A 13,994-nucleotide genomic window follows, 5' to 3' on the forward strand; every position below is an offset into this window, starting at 1 on the left:
TCTTGTTAACATACAGGATTTTGTACGACAAAGTCAAAATTAACTTGATGACAATGTCCCTTACCAACCATCATCATATACCATCAGACCATTCTACTTATTATCAAGCCACAAAATAAATGTATCAAAATATAATAAGGATGTAATAATAAGTTTTACTTTAGTCTTCTACATCTTAAATATATTCGCAATATTTGAGGATGCGAACTGTTAAGAACAAGGCTGTAAAAATGGAGCCCTGCTAGGAACCCCAATGCATCATGGGAAGGCAGTGCCTGACACGACGGCCATTTTCCCGTTGGACGCTCCGCTTCCATTGTGTGAACCTACAGTAAATACTGAGACGGCTAGTTTAGCCAAACAAGATTTTCACTCTCTACGACCGCACATTTTAAAGGTAAGTGTCTACAAATTAGGCAATCGTGTTCCTAAAGTGTTTACGCGTTTATTGAGCATTTTGGAATTGTTTTTTAATTAGTATTTTATTTTTTCCTCGCGAAAGCCGAAAAAACAAACCACACTGCGAAGCGCCTGAGAAAAAACCGTCTTTCTGCTCTCAGAAACCAGAAAATCAATTTCATTGCACTGCGTGTTTCACTTCGGATAAACATAACCATTCCGAGTTGGTTCGCGTCTTTTTATATATTTTTGGATTCCCCCAAGTGTCTAGTTTCATCTTTGCCGCGTCGATATGCGTAAATCGGTAGTATTTTTTATCTTTTTCCAGTTCCAATTTAGCCGCGTATAGGTACTATTACGCAGATCCTCGTCCCGGCTCTGTTATAGCAGCAGCCATCGTTTCCTTGCCGCTGAGGGCGGGACTCGTTGTGCAAGCGTGGGAGTGGTGCGAATGGCAGGTCCCGCCTCCCGATTCATGGAAAATGTTCCGATTGGTTGTTATATGCAGTCACTTCTAATTGATTGGCTACATGTCCGCTTTAATGACTTGTCCATCAGAGTACTTCATTTTTAATTCACGACCGCTCGAGCAGGTGTGTCCAAGGTCCCCCCCCCCTTTTTTTTTTGTTTCTCGACGATAACTTCCTAAGTTGTGCGTAAAACTGCAGGGAAATCGAGAGCCTATTAAAAATGTATAATTCCACTCTCGATTTTTGTTTTCGAGTTTGGAACTGGTGTTAAGTGTTTACTATTCCTCTTTATAATTATATGTATTTTCAGTCATTTGTGTTTTTGTAAAGTGCTCGATTGACCGTTTTTTTTGTACTTCCTATTTTAATGTAAAGAAATCTTAATGCATTGCAGTTAATCTCAAATATCAATTTGGACATTTTTCATTTTACATGTTCACAGTTATATGTCAACATGTAATACCAAAAAGAACATTCGGCTGTATAGTTAAAACAAACAAATTAGGAAAAAAACTAATGGAACTATAGGATGAAAAAAAACTGCAGCAGTCCAAGGATAAAAGTTTGTTTGTTATGGATGATTTATTGATACAGATTAACTTAATTGCATGTGTAGGGGAACATGCAACCCGTGCATTCAGAATTTGGACTGTCACTTTCAGGTGATCTTAAGGTGCCATGGCTCGTACCAAGCAGACCGCTCGTAAGTCAACTGGAGGCAAGGCCCCGCGTAAGCAGTTGGCCACCAAAGCCGCCCGCAAGAGTGCCCCCTCTACTGGTGGGGTCAAGAAGCCTCATCGCTACAGGTGAGGAAACAAGAACAAGAAGTAGATTTTTTTTTTGGAAGTAGATTCAGCTGCATTATATTTTTTATGGCCAGTTAACCACAGAAACGTCTTTCAAATTAGGCTATTTAAGAATGCACACACTTTCGTTGAATTAGATTAGCCTTGGAGTGGAGTTGTGTATCAGTCTGTTCACATATGCAGCAACACAACACTTATTTGTGTCCTTCTAGTTTAGCTTGTAGATCACAGGAGTTGTGCTGCTATTGTGTGGTGTACTCAGGTATTTTCCTCCTGCAGGCCCGGAACCGTCGCCTTGCGTGAGATCCGTCGGTACCAGAAGTCCACAGAGTTGCTGATCCGCAAGCTGCCTTTCCAGCGGCTGGTGAGAGAGATTGCTCAGGACTTCAAGACCGACCTGCGCTTCCAGAGTGCTGCCATTGGGGCTCTGCAGGTCAGCCACCCCACGCTTACAGTCACATGGTTCCTTGGGGGGGGGGGGTGCCTATAATGATGGTGTTTCTGCTAAAAACATTGTAATCTTTTTGTTAAGGGATAAGTGTTTTTCTAACTGTGTCCTTTGTCTTTCTTTGAATGCAGGAGGCCAGCGAGGCGTACCTGGTGGGCCTGTTTGAGGACACCAACCTGTGCGCCATCCATGCCAAGCGTGTCACCATCATGCCCAAAGACATCCAGCTGGCCCGTCGTATCCGCGGGGAGCGTGCTTAAAGCCTCCCAGCTTGGTTCTCCTCCTTTCCTCCTCCACGATGTCTGTCTTCCCCTCCCTTTCTCAAAGCTCCACTCTCCTCTTCTGTTTGTAGTGCTTAGATTAACAATGATTATGATGACAACGTGTGTAATTGTGTCTTTCTTAGTGCTGTCGGCAGCAGACCTTTAGGGTACCTTTTTGTGCATGTACCAGCTTAGTGCTGATCAGACACACATTCTCACAAGAATATCGAAACAACTGGTTCCCGGGTTAGGAAGCCTGTCTCTGGTCAGGGAGAGTTCATGAGGTCAGCTCTTAAAAATAATGGAGGTGCACTGTGGTACCTGGGTGACAGATGGGCTCCCAGCTGGGTGGGTGAAGCCGCAGAAAGGTGGATGAGGCAGGAGGGTGACGCCCGGGTTGATCTGCTGGGGGGCTGTGGGGGGGAGGGAGTGATTGTTCCCGCAGCAGGGTGCTAACACTGCCCAGTGCTCATCTCCTGTTCCATACTACCCCAAGTGAGTATTCAACATAACGATGATGGACAAATTATATAATGGATTTAATAGTGCCTGAGGGGGTGATGATGTGGAGTCTTTGTGTGTTTGTGTCTGCTGATCAGCACAGCAAATTATATTCATCTACAAGCATCACTTGGTAGAGCAATTGTTTATTTCAACAATGATGATTACTGTCATCATTATTGTGGTGTCTTTTTTAACGCAAGAGAAAGTTTCATAGATGCAAAAAAGAAGTTTAAGATTCATTTTTACATGTGGACCGTGCAGAACAATATTTTTTACTGAACGTCTCGCCCATCTAATTTCTTTTCCTATAATGTATTAACTACTCTGTGTATTAAATATTTTAAATTAATTTGATTCAGTTGACATAAAGTAAATGTTACCAAAGCATTTTAAAGTCATGGAATGACAATATGTAGCAAACTCTCCATGTGCATCACTTTCACTCTAAAGTGTACTAGATTGCCATCTATTATTTTTAAAGATAAAGAAACTTAAAATTTTCCCTGTTTTTTTCCTGTTTCTCAGGTTGGTGTACCACCCTTGTTTCATTCTTTTATTTTGATTTTTAAATGTTAAAGATGTTTAAATGAACTGATCTTTGTAATTTCCAGATTTCTCATATAAGGTGGTAATAAATTGATGTTACACAGTTTTGCCAAGGAGTGATTATTGCACTGGGTAGATGAACCCGCAAACGCATCATTCCTGTGTTCCAGTTTCCCACCACAGTCCAAATATACAGGCTAATTAACTTATCTGTGCTGAGTATGGAACAAGGGACACTGTAGCAGGGTTGAAGACCACCATGCATGTCATGGGCATTTTGGAAGTGCTATTATGCTCAAGCAAATGTTTTAGTACCACAGAAAGGAGAACATGCAAACTGCTGGCACACAGGAGGCATGGGATTTGTACCCACAATTCTGGGATTGTGGAGCTATATTGTTGGCCATCATGCCACTAGCAATTCATCAAATAAAAATTCAAGAAATCTATTGCAAAGTCCATGTTAACGAACACATAATGTTAACCAGTTCAAATGAATCTCGATGTCTCTGTCATTTATCGCTGAGAAGTATATCGTACGTGATACATTATGGATTACCGACATCGGGTTTGTGGATATTTGAGTAAAATCGCTGTCCGTTTTCATCGCGAGGTGGCACAGGCATCCATTCCTGGTATGTCTTTTAATACGAACATAATATGTACATATTTTAACATAAGTGTCAACGACGCAGTAGGAATTAGTTGTATAGCCTTTTATTTACCTTTAAACTAAAAATATATGACAAAATAATAATTGCATGGTTTCGAACATGGACAGCTTTTATCATTATGAATTCCAAGACTGCTGAAACAAACAATTATTAGGCCTCTTGTACCATGCTAACAATATCTGGTCCCCATATTCGCTTTTCCAAATAAGCAAGTCTATATAGCTTGATAATCTTTAACCGCCATTCTGAACAAATTCCAACTAATTCTCCCGAATACACGACTGCCATGACCAAAACAGGGTATTTGCCTGCTTGTACCTGTTAACCAACTACATTTGCAAACATTACTGATAAATGGAAGTAATACAAGCAAACGCTTCCGCTCTGTGTATGACAGCGATTTACAGAGAAATCATTTAAAATAATATCGAAAAGTCTGTGGTGGAAAAAAATAATTAAACATATGAAACTATTGCCCGGGGCATTTGTTTAATTAATGTTCCTTAAAGACAATATGTAGCATATGACGAGATTATTATTGTCAATTACATGATGGACAATTTAGCTTTGGGGGGTAACTTTTTTTGCAAGCCACTTTTATATCCAAATTTAAACACACAGAGGAGAAAATGTTGCGCTGTCCTCACAATCCAATATGATGTATATATTCAACAACACGGCTGTAACGTTATTTTACACCGTTTGTCACAGTAATTTTTCCACACATCTATTTAAATATAATTTTTTTTTTACTAAATATAACAGTATCCCACATTCGAACTGTGAATAAGTCAGTCGTTTGAAGTATTATAAGCAGGCATTGAAGAAGGATGGACGGATGATGTACATTTTAAGACAAATAAAATACACCAGAATAGTTGATTGTAATGGAATTTATTTAACAAACGATAAAACATGATGTGTAGAATCAGGTGATGTATACGAAAATGGGTGGTAAGCCCTAGTGGGTGCGACTCCACGTATATAACAAATGGCATCCGAAAATAGCATGGAACAGGATACTGATAACATACACATTAAATACTTGTTTATGGATAAGCTGGAAAATGGTGTGTACTACGAACGCCGATGCATTATGGGATATGGGTGATTGACACGGCGGCCATTTTCCCGCTGGACGCTTTGCTCCCATTGTGTGATCGAGACAGTAAATACTGACACGGTCAGACAAGCTAAACGTTTATTTCATCCTTTGTTCCTGCACTAAAGGAGGTAAGTGGCCGAAAACGAAACCCTGCAATTTAGTATACACTTTTCCCTAATCTTATTTAAAGTTTGTTTTTTCGTAAATTCCAGTTAAATGTATTTTATTTTCAACGGCAAAGGGAAAACAAACCCGAGTGCCGAAGCGCTAGAGGAAAAACAGGCTTTCCACTTCAGAGGAGACCAAGAAAAATCCGTTTAAATTCGCCTCGGTTTGCTTCGATAATATACAGTTGCTGAGCGTCGCTGCAGGTGTTTAAGAAACTTTGTGTGTTTCTTAGGATGTCAGGCTTAATTTCCGCCATGAATTTTCGTAAATAGTATTACCGTTTTTTATAATTTTTTTAAAGTTTTCGAGGTAGTCAACCGCTCGCAATACATAGCGCTTTACCTCGGCTGTGTTTCAAACAGAAGCCATAATCTCATGGGTGGAGGCGGTTCTCAGAATGTGAGAAAGGGGGGGCTAGAGTCAATCTAATTGGTTAGAAACGTGAATTCTGATTGGCTTTATGGTTGTTGTAATTTCAGATTGGTTATTGAAGAGTTTATGCCTTGCCTCTATCCATTGCTGATTACGCTGATTGGTTACAGATTTTGTTGCTAGGTTTATTTTTTCGTGCGCTTGTGGCTTGAATGAGTTTCTGTACAGTTTGTTGTGAACACCTATTAAACGGGTTTACTGCACAACTGGAATCATATTAATGTTTCAAGTATAATATTTACATCTATTTTAAATGTTAATTTAATTAGTAGTGTAATAACCATCCATCAGTGAATACCGCAAATAAATACCATCATGTATTTCTTTCTGTGACAAGTGAGAACAACTATTTTATATTGTATTCCATAAATATTTGTCAATATTGCGTTAGTGAACAAAATACCCTTAGTTAATTCTCATTGAAAAATACATTGCAACGAAAGTGGTAAAATATAGCATTTAAAAATAATCACATATATAAAGGGAGGATGTCTAAGTGCTATCAAATTCTGATTTTCAGGTGACCTTAAGGTGCCATGGCTCGTACCAAGCAGACCGCCCGTAAGTCAACTGGAGGCAAGGCCCCGCGTAAGCAGCTGGCCACCAAAGCCGCCCGCAAGAGTGCCCCCTCTACTGGTGGGGTCAAGAAGCCTCATCGCTACAGGTGAGGAAACAAGAACAAGAAGTAGATTCAGCTGCATTATATTTTTTTATGGCCAGTTAACCACAGAAACGTCTTTCAAATTAGGCTATTTAAGAATGCACACACTTTCGTTGAATTGGATCAGCCTTGGAGTGGAGTTGTGTATCAGTCTGTTCACATATGCAGCAACACAACACTTATTTGTGTCCTTCTAGTTTAGCTTGTAGATCACAGGAGTTGTGCTGCTATTGTGTGGTGTACTCAGGTATTTTCCTCCTGCAGGCCCGGAACCGTCGCCTTGCGTGAGATCCGTCGGTACCAGAAGTCCACAGAGTTGCTGATCCGCAAGCTGCCTTTCCAGCGGCTGGTGAGAGAGATTGCTCAGGACTTCAAGACCGACCTGCGCTTCCAGAGTGCTGCCATTGGGGCTCTGCAGGTCAGCCACCCCACGCTTACAGTCACATGGTTCCTTGGGGGGGGGGGGGGTGCCTATAATGATGGTGTTTCTGCTAAAAACATTGTTGTAATCTTTTTGTTAAGGGATAAGTGTTTTTCTAACTGTGTCCTTTGTCTTTCTTTGAATGCAGGAGGCCAGCGAGGCGTACCTGGTGGGCCTGTTTGAGGACACCAACCTGTGCGCCATCCATGCCAAGCGTGTCACCATCATGCCCAAAGACATCCAGCTGGCCCGTCGTATCCGCGGGGAGCGCGCTTAAAGCCTCCCAGCTTGGTTCTCCTCCTTTCCTCCTCCACGATGTCTGTCTTCCCCTCCCTTTCTCAAAGCTCCACTCTCCTCTTCTGTTTGTAGTGCTTAGATTAACAATGATTATGATGACAACGTGTGTAATTGTGTCTTTCTTAGTGCTGTCGGCAGCAGACCTTTAGGGTACCTTTTTGTGCATGTACCAGCTTAGTGCTGATCAGACACACATTCTCACAAGAATATCGAAACAACTGGTTCCCGGGTTAGGAAGCCTGTCTCTGGTCAGGGAGAGTTCATGAGGTCAGCTCTTAAAAATAATGGAGGTGCACTGTGGTACCTGGGTGACAGATGGGCTCCCAGCTGGGTGGGTGAAGCCGCAGAAAGGTGGATGAGGCAGGAGGGTGATGCCCGGGTTGATCTGCTGGGGGGCTGTGGGGGGGAGGGAGTGATTGTTCCCGCAGCAGGGTGCTAACACTGCCCAGTGCTCATCTCCTGTTCCATACTACCCCAAGTGAGTATTCAACATAACGATGATGGAGAAATTATATAATGGATTTAATAGTGCCTGAGGGGGTGATGATGTGCAGTCTTTGTGTGTTTGTGTCTGCTGATCAGCACAGCAAATTATATTCATCTACAAGCATCACTTGGTAGAGCATATGTTTATTACAATATTGATGATTACTCTTATTGTTATGATGTCTATCCTTTTTTTTAATGCATACATGTCTTTTCATAGCTGCGGAAAATACTTTTTAAAGAAAAAAACAGCAATATGGTATTTTACTGAAACAAAAATGTTATCATAAATTTAAGCTATTGATTTACACTGGCCACTATTATAGGGGGATATGCCCTTGGTTTTTATTTTTTATCTTTTTTGCCTTCATTTTTCTCCTTTCTCTGTTCCTGATCCAAAATTGGCTTGGAAGGCATGACCAGTGTTATGCCAAAGCATCGGCATGCCTGTAGCAAAGAGGCTTCTTCTCATCACAGTTACTCCATAAACATGCATATTTACGCGGAGATTAGACCGTCACTGCTGCCAGAACTTATAAGATGTCATTTCATTATCAAGTAGCGACAAGTTACTACAGCATGTTGAAAAGTGTGCTTTTAGAGCCGCTGTGAATTTTGTGAGTAGGATAATAAAAGTTTGAATTCAGTTGAATAGGGTCCCTATTTCCTTCCCCTGGATTCCAACCTTACAACCTCCCCCCTGGTAACGTGTTTCCCCTTTTTCTCAGGTTGTGGTGACTCATCACTTTCGCATTATGACTTTTGATTGAAACTTGTCCAGATGTTAAATTAAGCCGATCTTTGTAATTATCAGATTTCTCATATTAAGATGGTAATAAATGTTACACATACCTTTGTGTGTTTGATTGTGCTTTAATTGGCATGGATTTTTGAAAAGGATTTCAGACACTTTATTAACACGATAGGAGTTCATTTGAGAGCTAATTTGCTAAGTGTTACGTATGTCTTACATAAGCACCTATATCGCTCTGCACACAATTTTAATAATAGCTTGAAGCTTCTTGCCCTCTTTGGCCCACCAATAGATTATCATTTGTTGTGTATCTATACGTATATATATATATATATATATATATATATATATATATATATATATATATATATATATATATATATATTATATATATATATATATATATATATATATATATATATATATATATTTATATATATTATATATATATATATATATATTATATATATATATATATATATTATATATATATATTATATATATATATATATTATATATATATATATATATTATATATATATATATTATATATATATATATATTATATATATATATATATATATATATATTATATTATATATATATATATATATTATATATATATATATATTATATATATATAAGTACAAATAGAGAAACAGTTTGAGTCTCTGCCAAGACTCCCTGTGAGTGTATGTGTGTATACAGAGAGCATAACATCAAGTAAATATTTAATGTGGCTTTTGCCTTTAGTACTGTCAAAATTAACCTTAGAAATGTTGTACTTAAGATGGCTGCATTGCTTTATTGATGGCACTGCTCAGACAAGGACAAAGCAATACATTTATCCATCCTACTTCTAACAAGGATTCCTGGCAGCATCTGTTACACACCTGGGCGGGATGGGTGCCGCAAAGCAATTTACTGCCTCTCGGTTGTGTAATATGTGTTAATATATGTTACACTTACATTTCTGATATTTGCATTTCTGTGTTGAAATAAGAAGCACTACTCTCTGATAAATACCATTTGCATTTTGTCAACACCTGGAATTTTATTTATGATGACTAAGTGCGATACGTGCAGAACAAACACACGTAAGCATGCTGGTATTTCTCCACCAGTAAACAAACCACTTACGAAACCTACGAAACGTATGAAATTATCAAAACGCTGTATATCGCAATAAGCCGTCTTACCGCCAGGTGGAGACATCGTCCCGCTTGTATCGTTTTCAGCTTCGTAGAAGAGCGTTTCTCAAACTCTTTGAAATGTATCGTCTAGTGTTATTTCTTGATTGTGCCAATATCATCTTATGAAAATTGAACAGAAAATCATTTTTTTCCTTCTTACTGTTCATTTTGTAAGTATTTTTTTTTCAGATGACACGCTTTTAAAGGCATTTTCATTTTGGGTTTCCACATGAAACGTTTTATTTTTTCTGCATAATGTTAGAAATAAGCGTCAGTTGATTGAGATATTACAATAACAGCTCATCTGATTTGCGCACAATCACAATAAATAATGTACAAATAAAATATTAGAATCTGCTAAGCTCTGTAGACTGTGGGATTGGGTTAATTAATTATCGTATAAAGCACTGTCGGAAATAAGGTAAAATTGCAGACTAATTCGTTTTATTTGTGAATAAAAAGTAACGTTTTAATTGATCATTTCCCATGCATCACCGTGAGTATTTTTATATTTGCAGTGGTTTTCATTCGTATTTTAAGTTTACCCTGCCAAATGTGGATATTTTCTCGCGATTTATTTCATGACATATCTTTACTGTTATTTGTTTGTTAGTTTGGCGTGTTTTAGAACACGATCGGTGGGCGTAACGGTGTCCGTGCTTTATTATTATTTTTTTTTCTTTAACATAGTATAGTTATTTAGGTTTTTGTTCAGAAATACTGGATTATGTATATTTCAAAAGAATTTTTAATCGAGTAATAATACAGCAACTCCTTTCTCGGTTTATTAAAGCTCTATTTGACATTGTATTTGACACATAGCTATTTTCTGAAATGTATATTTGAATATATGTTCTGTGATTGTGAAATTACTAACTTTCTAAATTAAATAATCGTATGTATATGTATATGCTTATAAAGGCAAAAAATTGAACACTGACAAGGCTGGAAACATTAAGAATAAATATCCACTGTTCTTTTGAAAGACAAAGTATACATATATTTTTGTTTCCTTTAGTTTATTATTTCGAAAACTATTAAACTACAAACATACAAAATAATATTAGGTTTTATTTAGGTTGCTTTGCACTGTAGGTTTCTTCTTGAAATGTCAGTAATAAATTTATCGGAATAATAAGACTTAAACTGTGGCAGAATTTATCCAAGTTTCCCCAGAACGAAGACATAATGGGATCGTTTCGGGTATAAAACTCACGGTCTGAAAATGGGTTCCACCCCGTACATGCATAACCGTCGTGCACTTCATGTTTTGGTGTGTTTACGTTTGTTTTCAGGGTATGGGTTCTTAGTGTTTCAGAAATATCAAGTTTGTCTGTGTCATTGGTGAGGGTGCTGAGTTTGTTTATGTCTTTGGGAGAGCGTTTTGAGTGGTGCGCGCAAAATTGCGCGTTCACCTTCTCCAAGGTCTGTATAGGGCCGGTCCATCTGTGCTCCTCTGAGGGATTACAGTCAATCCGTCTGTCTTCAGCTCAGAGTACTGACTGACAGATCACAGATTAGTATTGCGCTGTACCAACGGAGAAGGGGGGGGGGAAGGGGGTGGAAGAGAAAGAGAGAGAGGGAGAGAGAGAGAGAGAGAGAGAGAGAGAGAGAGAGAGAGAGATTAACAGAGCAAAGGAAGCAGTGAGAGATTAGCACGGCATAGCACACAGAAAAAGGAGGGGTCTTTGGGGCTAGGACCCGTCGTCGGGGTATGGGGAGGATTAACCTTGTGCCACGAGCACAACCTCACCCACTGCCACCATTCAACCACCTGCTAAAGCATACGCGCATGCAATGATCGTCAAGATGAGTCTGTACGCGTACGCAAGCTATATATATGCACGTATATCACGCATGCGCATACCTATAGCCTCTGTGTAAACGATTTATAGGCCTACACTCTGATTAAAACAAATTATTAAAAAGCAAATATGATACAGACTTCTGCCTGGACTACACAACGTCTGTAGCAACATTTCATTCAAGTATCGGATTAGATAAATTGTTAATGGGAAAACTTACCCAAGTATGACTGTGAGGAAGCAGGGAACATTCTAAAACACGAAATTCTCTTCAGTTTATAAGATCTCTCATAACTCTTTTTCGACACCGCTTGTTCTATCATATCCACAAATGCCAAAGACAACTTGCAGCCTATGATTCTGAAGAGGAACGATATTTAAAAACATAGAAGAAATTTGTGTTGTGTTGAAATTTGATTTGGAATTCTTCCTGCTTTCCTGTTTTTTTTCAGAATTTTATAGGGGGAGACATTTAGAAAAAGGGATTTTTCCCTTTAAATGTAAACTACTTTGCTAAACATCAGTTGTGTTTGGAGGGGGAATCTAAGTTTTGCAGGAAGGTTATCGTATTCCTATAATAATCCTTTCAGTTTCGCCATTTTCGTTTACATGATGAGTCCTGTCAAGCAGTCATAACCCGATGCTAAATTAATTGGAGACATGGCATTTAATTCTCGTGCAATATAGGCTATATAATTATTATCACAGATCGGTTGAACGTAGAATAAAACTCATTGTGCCAGTTAAAATAACTAACGCGAATGCCTAATGTAGCTACGAAAAGGGTGTTAATTCTCCCAGAAAACATTTTATTACCATGCACTCCTTTCTTCTTCATTTTTAAAAGCGTCATAATTGTGCTACTGATGTCGTTTTCCTTTCTCTATTCGTGTATCATTTTTATTGCATTAGTTACGTCATTACGTTGCACTGGTTGGAAAAGCAAACATTGACAAAACTGAGAACGAGGCTGAGCAGGAGAAATTGTGACTTGTTAGAAAAATAAAGCGCGTGAGGATGTTATTAAAGTAAAGCACGAGCAAAAGAGCAGATCAAAGCATGCGGTGTAATCTACATGGTCCCATGTTTGGACTATTACTTGCTCCAATCTGCATAAATTACTTGAATGTTAACATTTTTTAAAACAAAAAATTCTGAAAGCATTACAGCTTATAAAGCTGAGAGGAAAGATGATGGAGTGGTCAGATACTTCAGAGCATAACACGCAAGGTTTCTGCATACATTCGTCAATGGCATTTAGGCTAAGAACATTTTTGTTTGTTACGTCAGTTTAGACCAACATGGCCATGTATTTTAACGCGATAATGGTCTTGTTTCCCCCTTTCTGCAGCAAATACACGCTAGACAATATTTCAGACTTTATTGCATAAAAAAGTAAGGTCCAAAACAGGCATAATTTCGTCCTAGGTGACAAATCATAAAAGTTCTGAACTTTCAAAGAACTTACACAAACAAAATAATTTGTGACACACACTAGGAATTGATACTACAATAAATGCTATTATTTAAATGTGCTAACATTGAACAATACCCATGCTAGTTATTTCAAAGATAGAGTAAAAAAAAAACTGTGATCGGTTCATTCTAGTGCACCAACACAGATTAAGATTTTTTTTCCTTTCCTTTCGCCAATCCCTTGTCACATGACCCATTACATCATTGGATTGAGGTCAGCAGTGGATTAGGAGGCTGCCACTGCAATGGAATTACTGGGTGTAGAGAGGGGACAAAAGGGAGCAAGGATGGTTTTCAGCACAGAGAGAGAGTATGGCAGAAGAGGTAGACATTGCGTGAGGAAAGAGGAAAAGGAATGGCAACAAAGTATGGATGTGGCTTCATATTGGCACTTTACACTTTTCACTGCATGCATGTGACTGCACTGGACATGTTAAACTGCTTGCATTTGATGAATTATCTGGTCGTAGGTTTGTCAAAACCCTCTTCTTGGTTTTCATGTCATTGCTTAGTAATTGTCATCATTGATTTCTCTACTAGTGTAACATATTCTATGCATATTGTATTTTGCAGATAGTAAAATGTGATTGACATGTTTCAGAAGAGTAGATATTTTGCTCTCTTCTCAATGACAGTCATCAGTCTAACCAAAAACTGCAAAGAGTCAAGCCAAGTGCATCCAAATATTGTATCATTAAATGAAAATTACCCAAGTCCCGAAAATCACAGAGTGGAAGTTGAGCGTCCTCAGCGCAGTGAGTGCAGTGAGTGCAGTGAGGAATGCTACATGTGATTATTACATTGAGTAGTGGAGCGGGGGGACTTCCAAAGTGCTATTTTTTTCAGGAACCAGCAAACAGGTGGAGACAGTCCCATCCCATCCCATTCCATTCCAGGGCTGAACTGTTGAGATCCAGACCTTTTTCAGTAATGAAAGGATTCTTATATGTGAAGAGCCATTTTTTTATTTTTTTTTTAACAAATTTACCAGTTTCAGAGTAAATAACCAAAAGAGTGTAGCCAAAGTAAACATGGAGAACTCATTATTAAAGACTCATTATTAAAAACACATATATAAACCATTAA

At 38.6% G+C, this 13,994-nt stretch overlaps 2 protein-coding genes across 3 annotated transcripts; both read left to right on the forward strand.

Moving 5' to 3' along the window:
- Positions 1 to 263: 263 nt before the first annotated feature.
- LOC125711792 (histone H3.3A) lies at positions 264 to 3,539 on the forward strand. Its single transcript, XM_048981094.1, has 4 exons — positions 264 to 397; positions 1,532 to 1,675; positions 1,955 to 2,108; positions 2,255 to 3,539. The coding sequence occupies exons 2-4, from the start codon at positions 1,548 to 1,550 to the stop codon at positions 2,381 to 2,383; spliced, it is 411 nt and encodes a 136-aa protein (XP_048837051.1). The 5' UTR covers positions 264 to 397; positions 1,532 to 1,547; the 3' UTR covers positions 2,384 to 3,539.
- h3f3c (H3 histone, family 3C) lies at positions 288 to 8,532 on the forward strand. Of its 2 annotated transcripts, none has more exons than XM_048981096.1 (4): positions 288 to 397; positions 6,336 to 6,479; positions 6,741 to 6,894; positions 7,046 to 8,532. In XM_048981096.1, exons 2-4 carry the CDS (start codon positions 6,352 to 6,354, stop codon positions 7,172 to 7,174), a joined length of 411 nt encoding a protein of 136 aa, XP_048837053.1. In that variant the 5' UTR covers positions 288 to 397; positions 6,336 to 6,351; the 3' UTR covers positions 7,175 to 8,532. The 2 variants fall into 2 exon arrangements, with proteins under 2 accessions (XP_048837053.1, XP_048837052.1); XM_048981095.1 differs by lacking the exon at positions 288 to 397 and adding an exon at positions 5,198 to 5,343.
- Positions 8,533 to 13,994: the final 5,462 nt, after the last annotated feature.

Source organism: Brienomyrus brachyistius, chromosome 17 (assembly GCF_023856365.1).
Source record: "Brienomyrus brachyistius isolate T26 chromosome 17, BBRACH_0.4, whole genome shotgun sequence".
In the NCBI taxonomy this organism is placed as follows: Eukaryota; Metazoa; Chordata; class Actinopteri; order Osteoglossiformes; family Mormyridae; genus Brienomyrus; species Brienomyrus brachyistius.

What these genes read in the sequence shown, in the direction of transcription:
- h3f3c (XM_048981096.1), top strand. Translation starts at nt 6,352, where the DNA reads ATGGCTCGTACCAAGCAGACCGCCCGTAAGTCAACTGGAGGCAAGGCC. An exon ending in AAGAAGCCTCATCGCTACAG is followed by an intron (nt 6,480 to 6,740) that starts GTGAGGAAACAA and finishes TTCCTCCTGCAG; the next exon opens with GCCCGGAACCGTCGCCTTGC. An exon ending in CTGCCATTGGGGCTCTGCAG is followed by an intron (nt 6,895 to 7,045) that starts GTCAGCCACCCC and finishes CTTTGAATGCAG; the next exon opens with GAGGCCAGCGAGGCGTACCT.
- LOC125711792 (XM_048981094.1), top strand. Translation starts at nt 1,548, where the DNA reads ATGGCTCGTACCAAGCAGACCGCTCGTAAGTCAACTGGAGGCAAGGCC. An exon ending in AAGAAGCCTCATCGCTACAG is followed by an intron (nt 1,676 to 1,954) that starts GTGAGGAAACAA and finishes TTCCTCCTGCAG; the next exon opens with GCCCGGAACCGTCGCCTTGC. An exon ending in CTGCCATTGGGGCTCTGCAG is followed by an intron (nt 2,109 to 2,254) that starts GTCAGCCACCCC and finishes CTTTGAATGCAG; the next exon opens with GAGGCCAGCGAGGCGTACCT.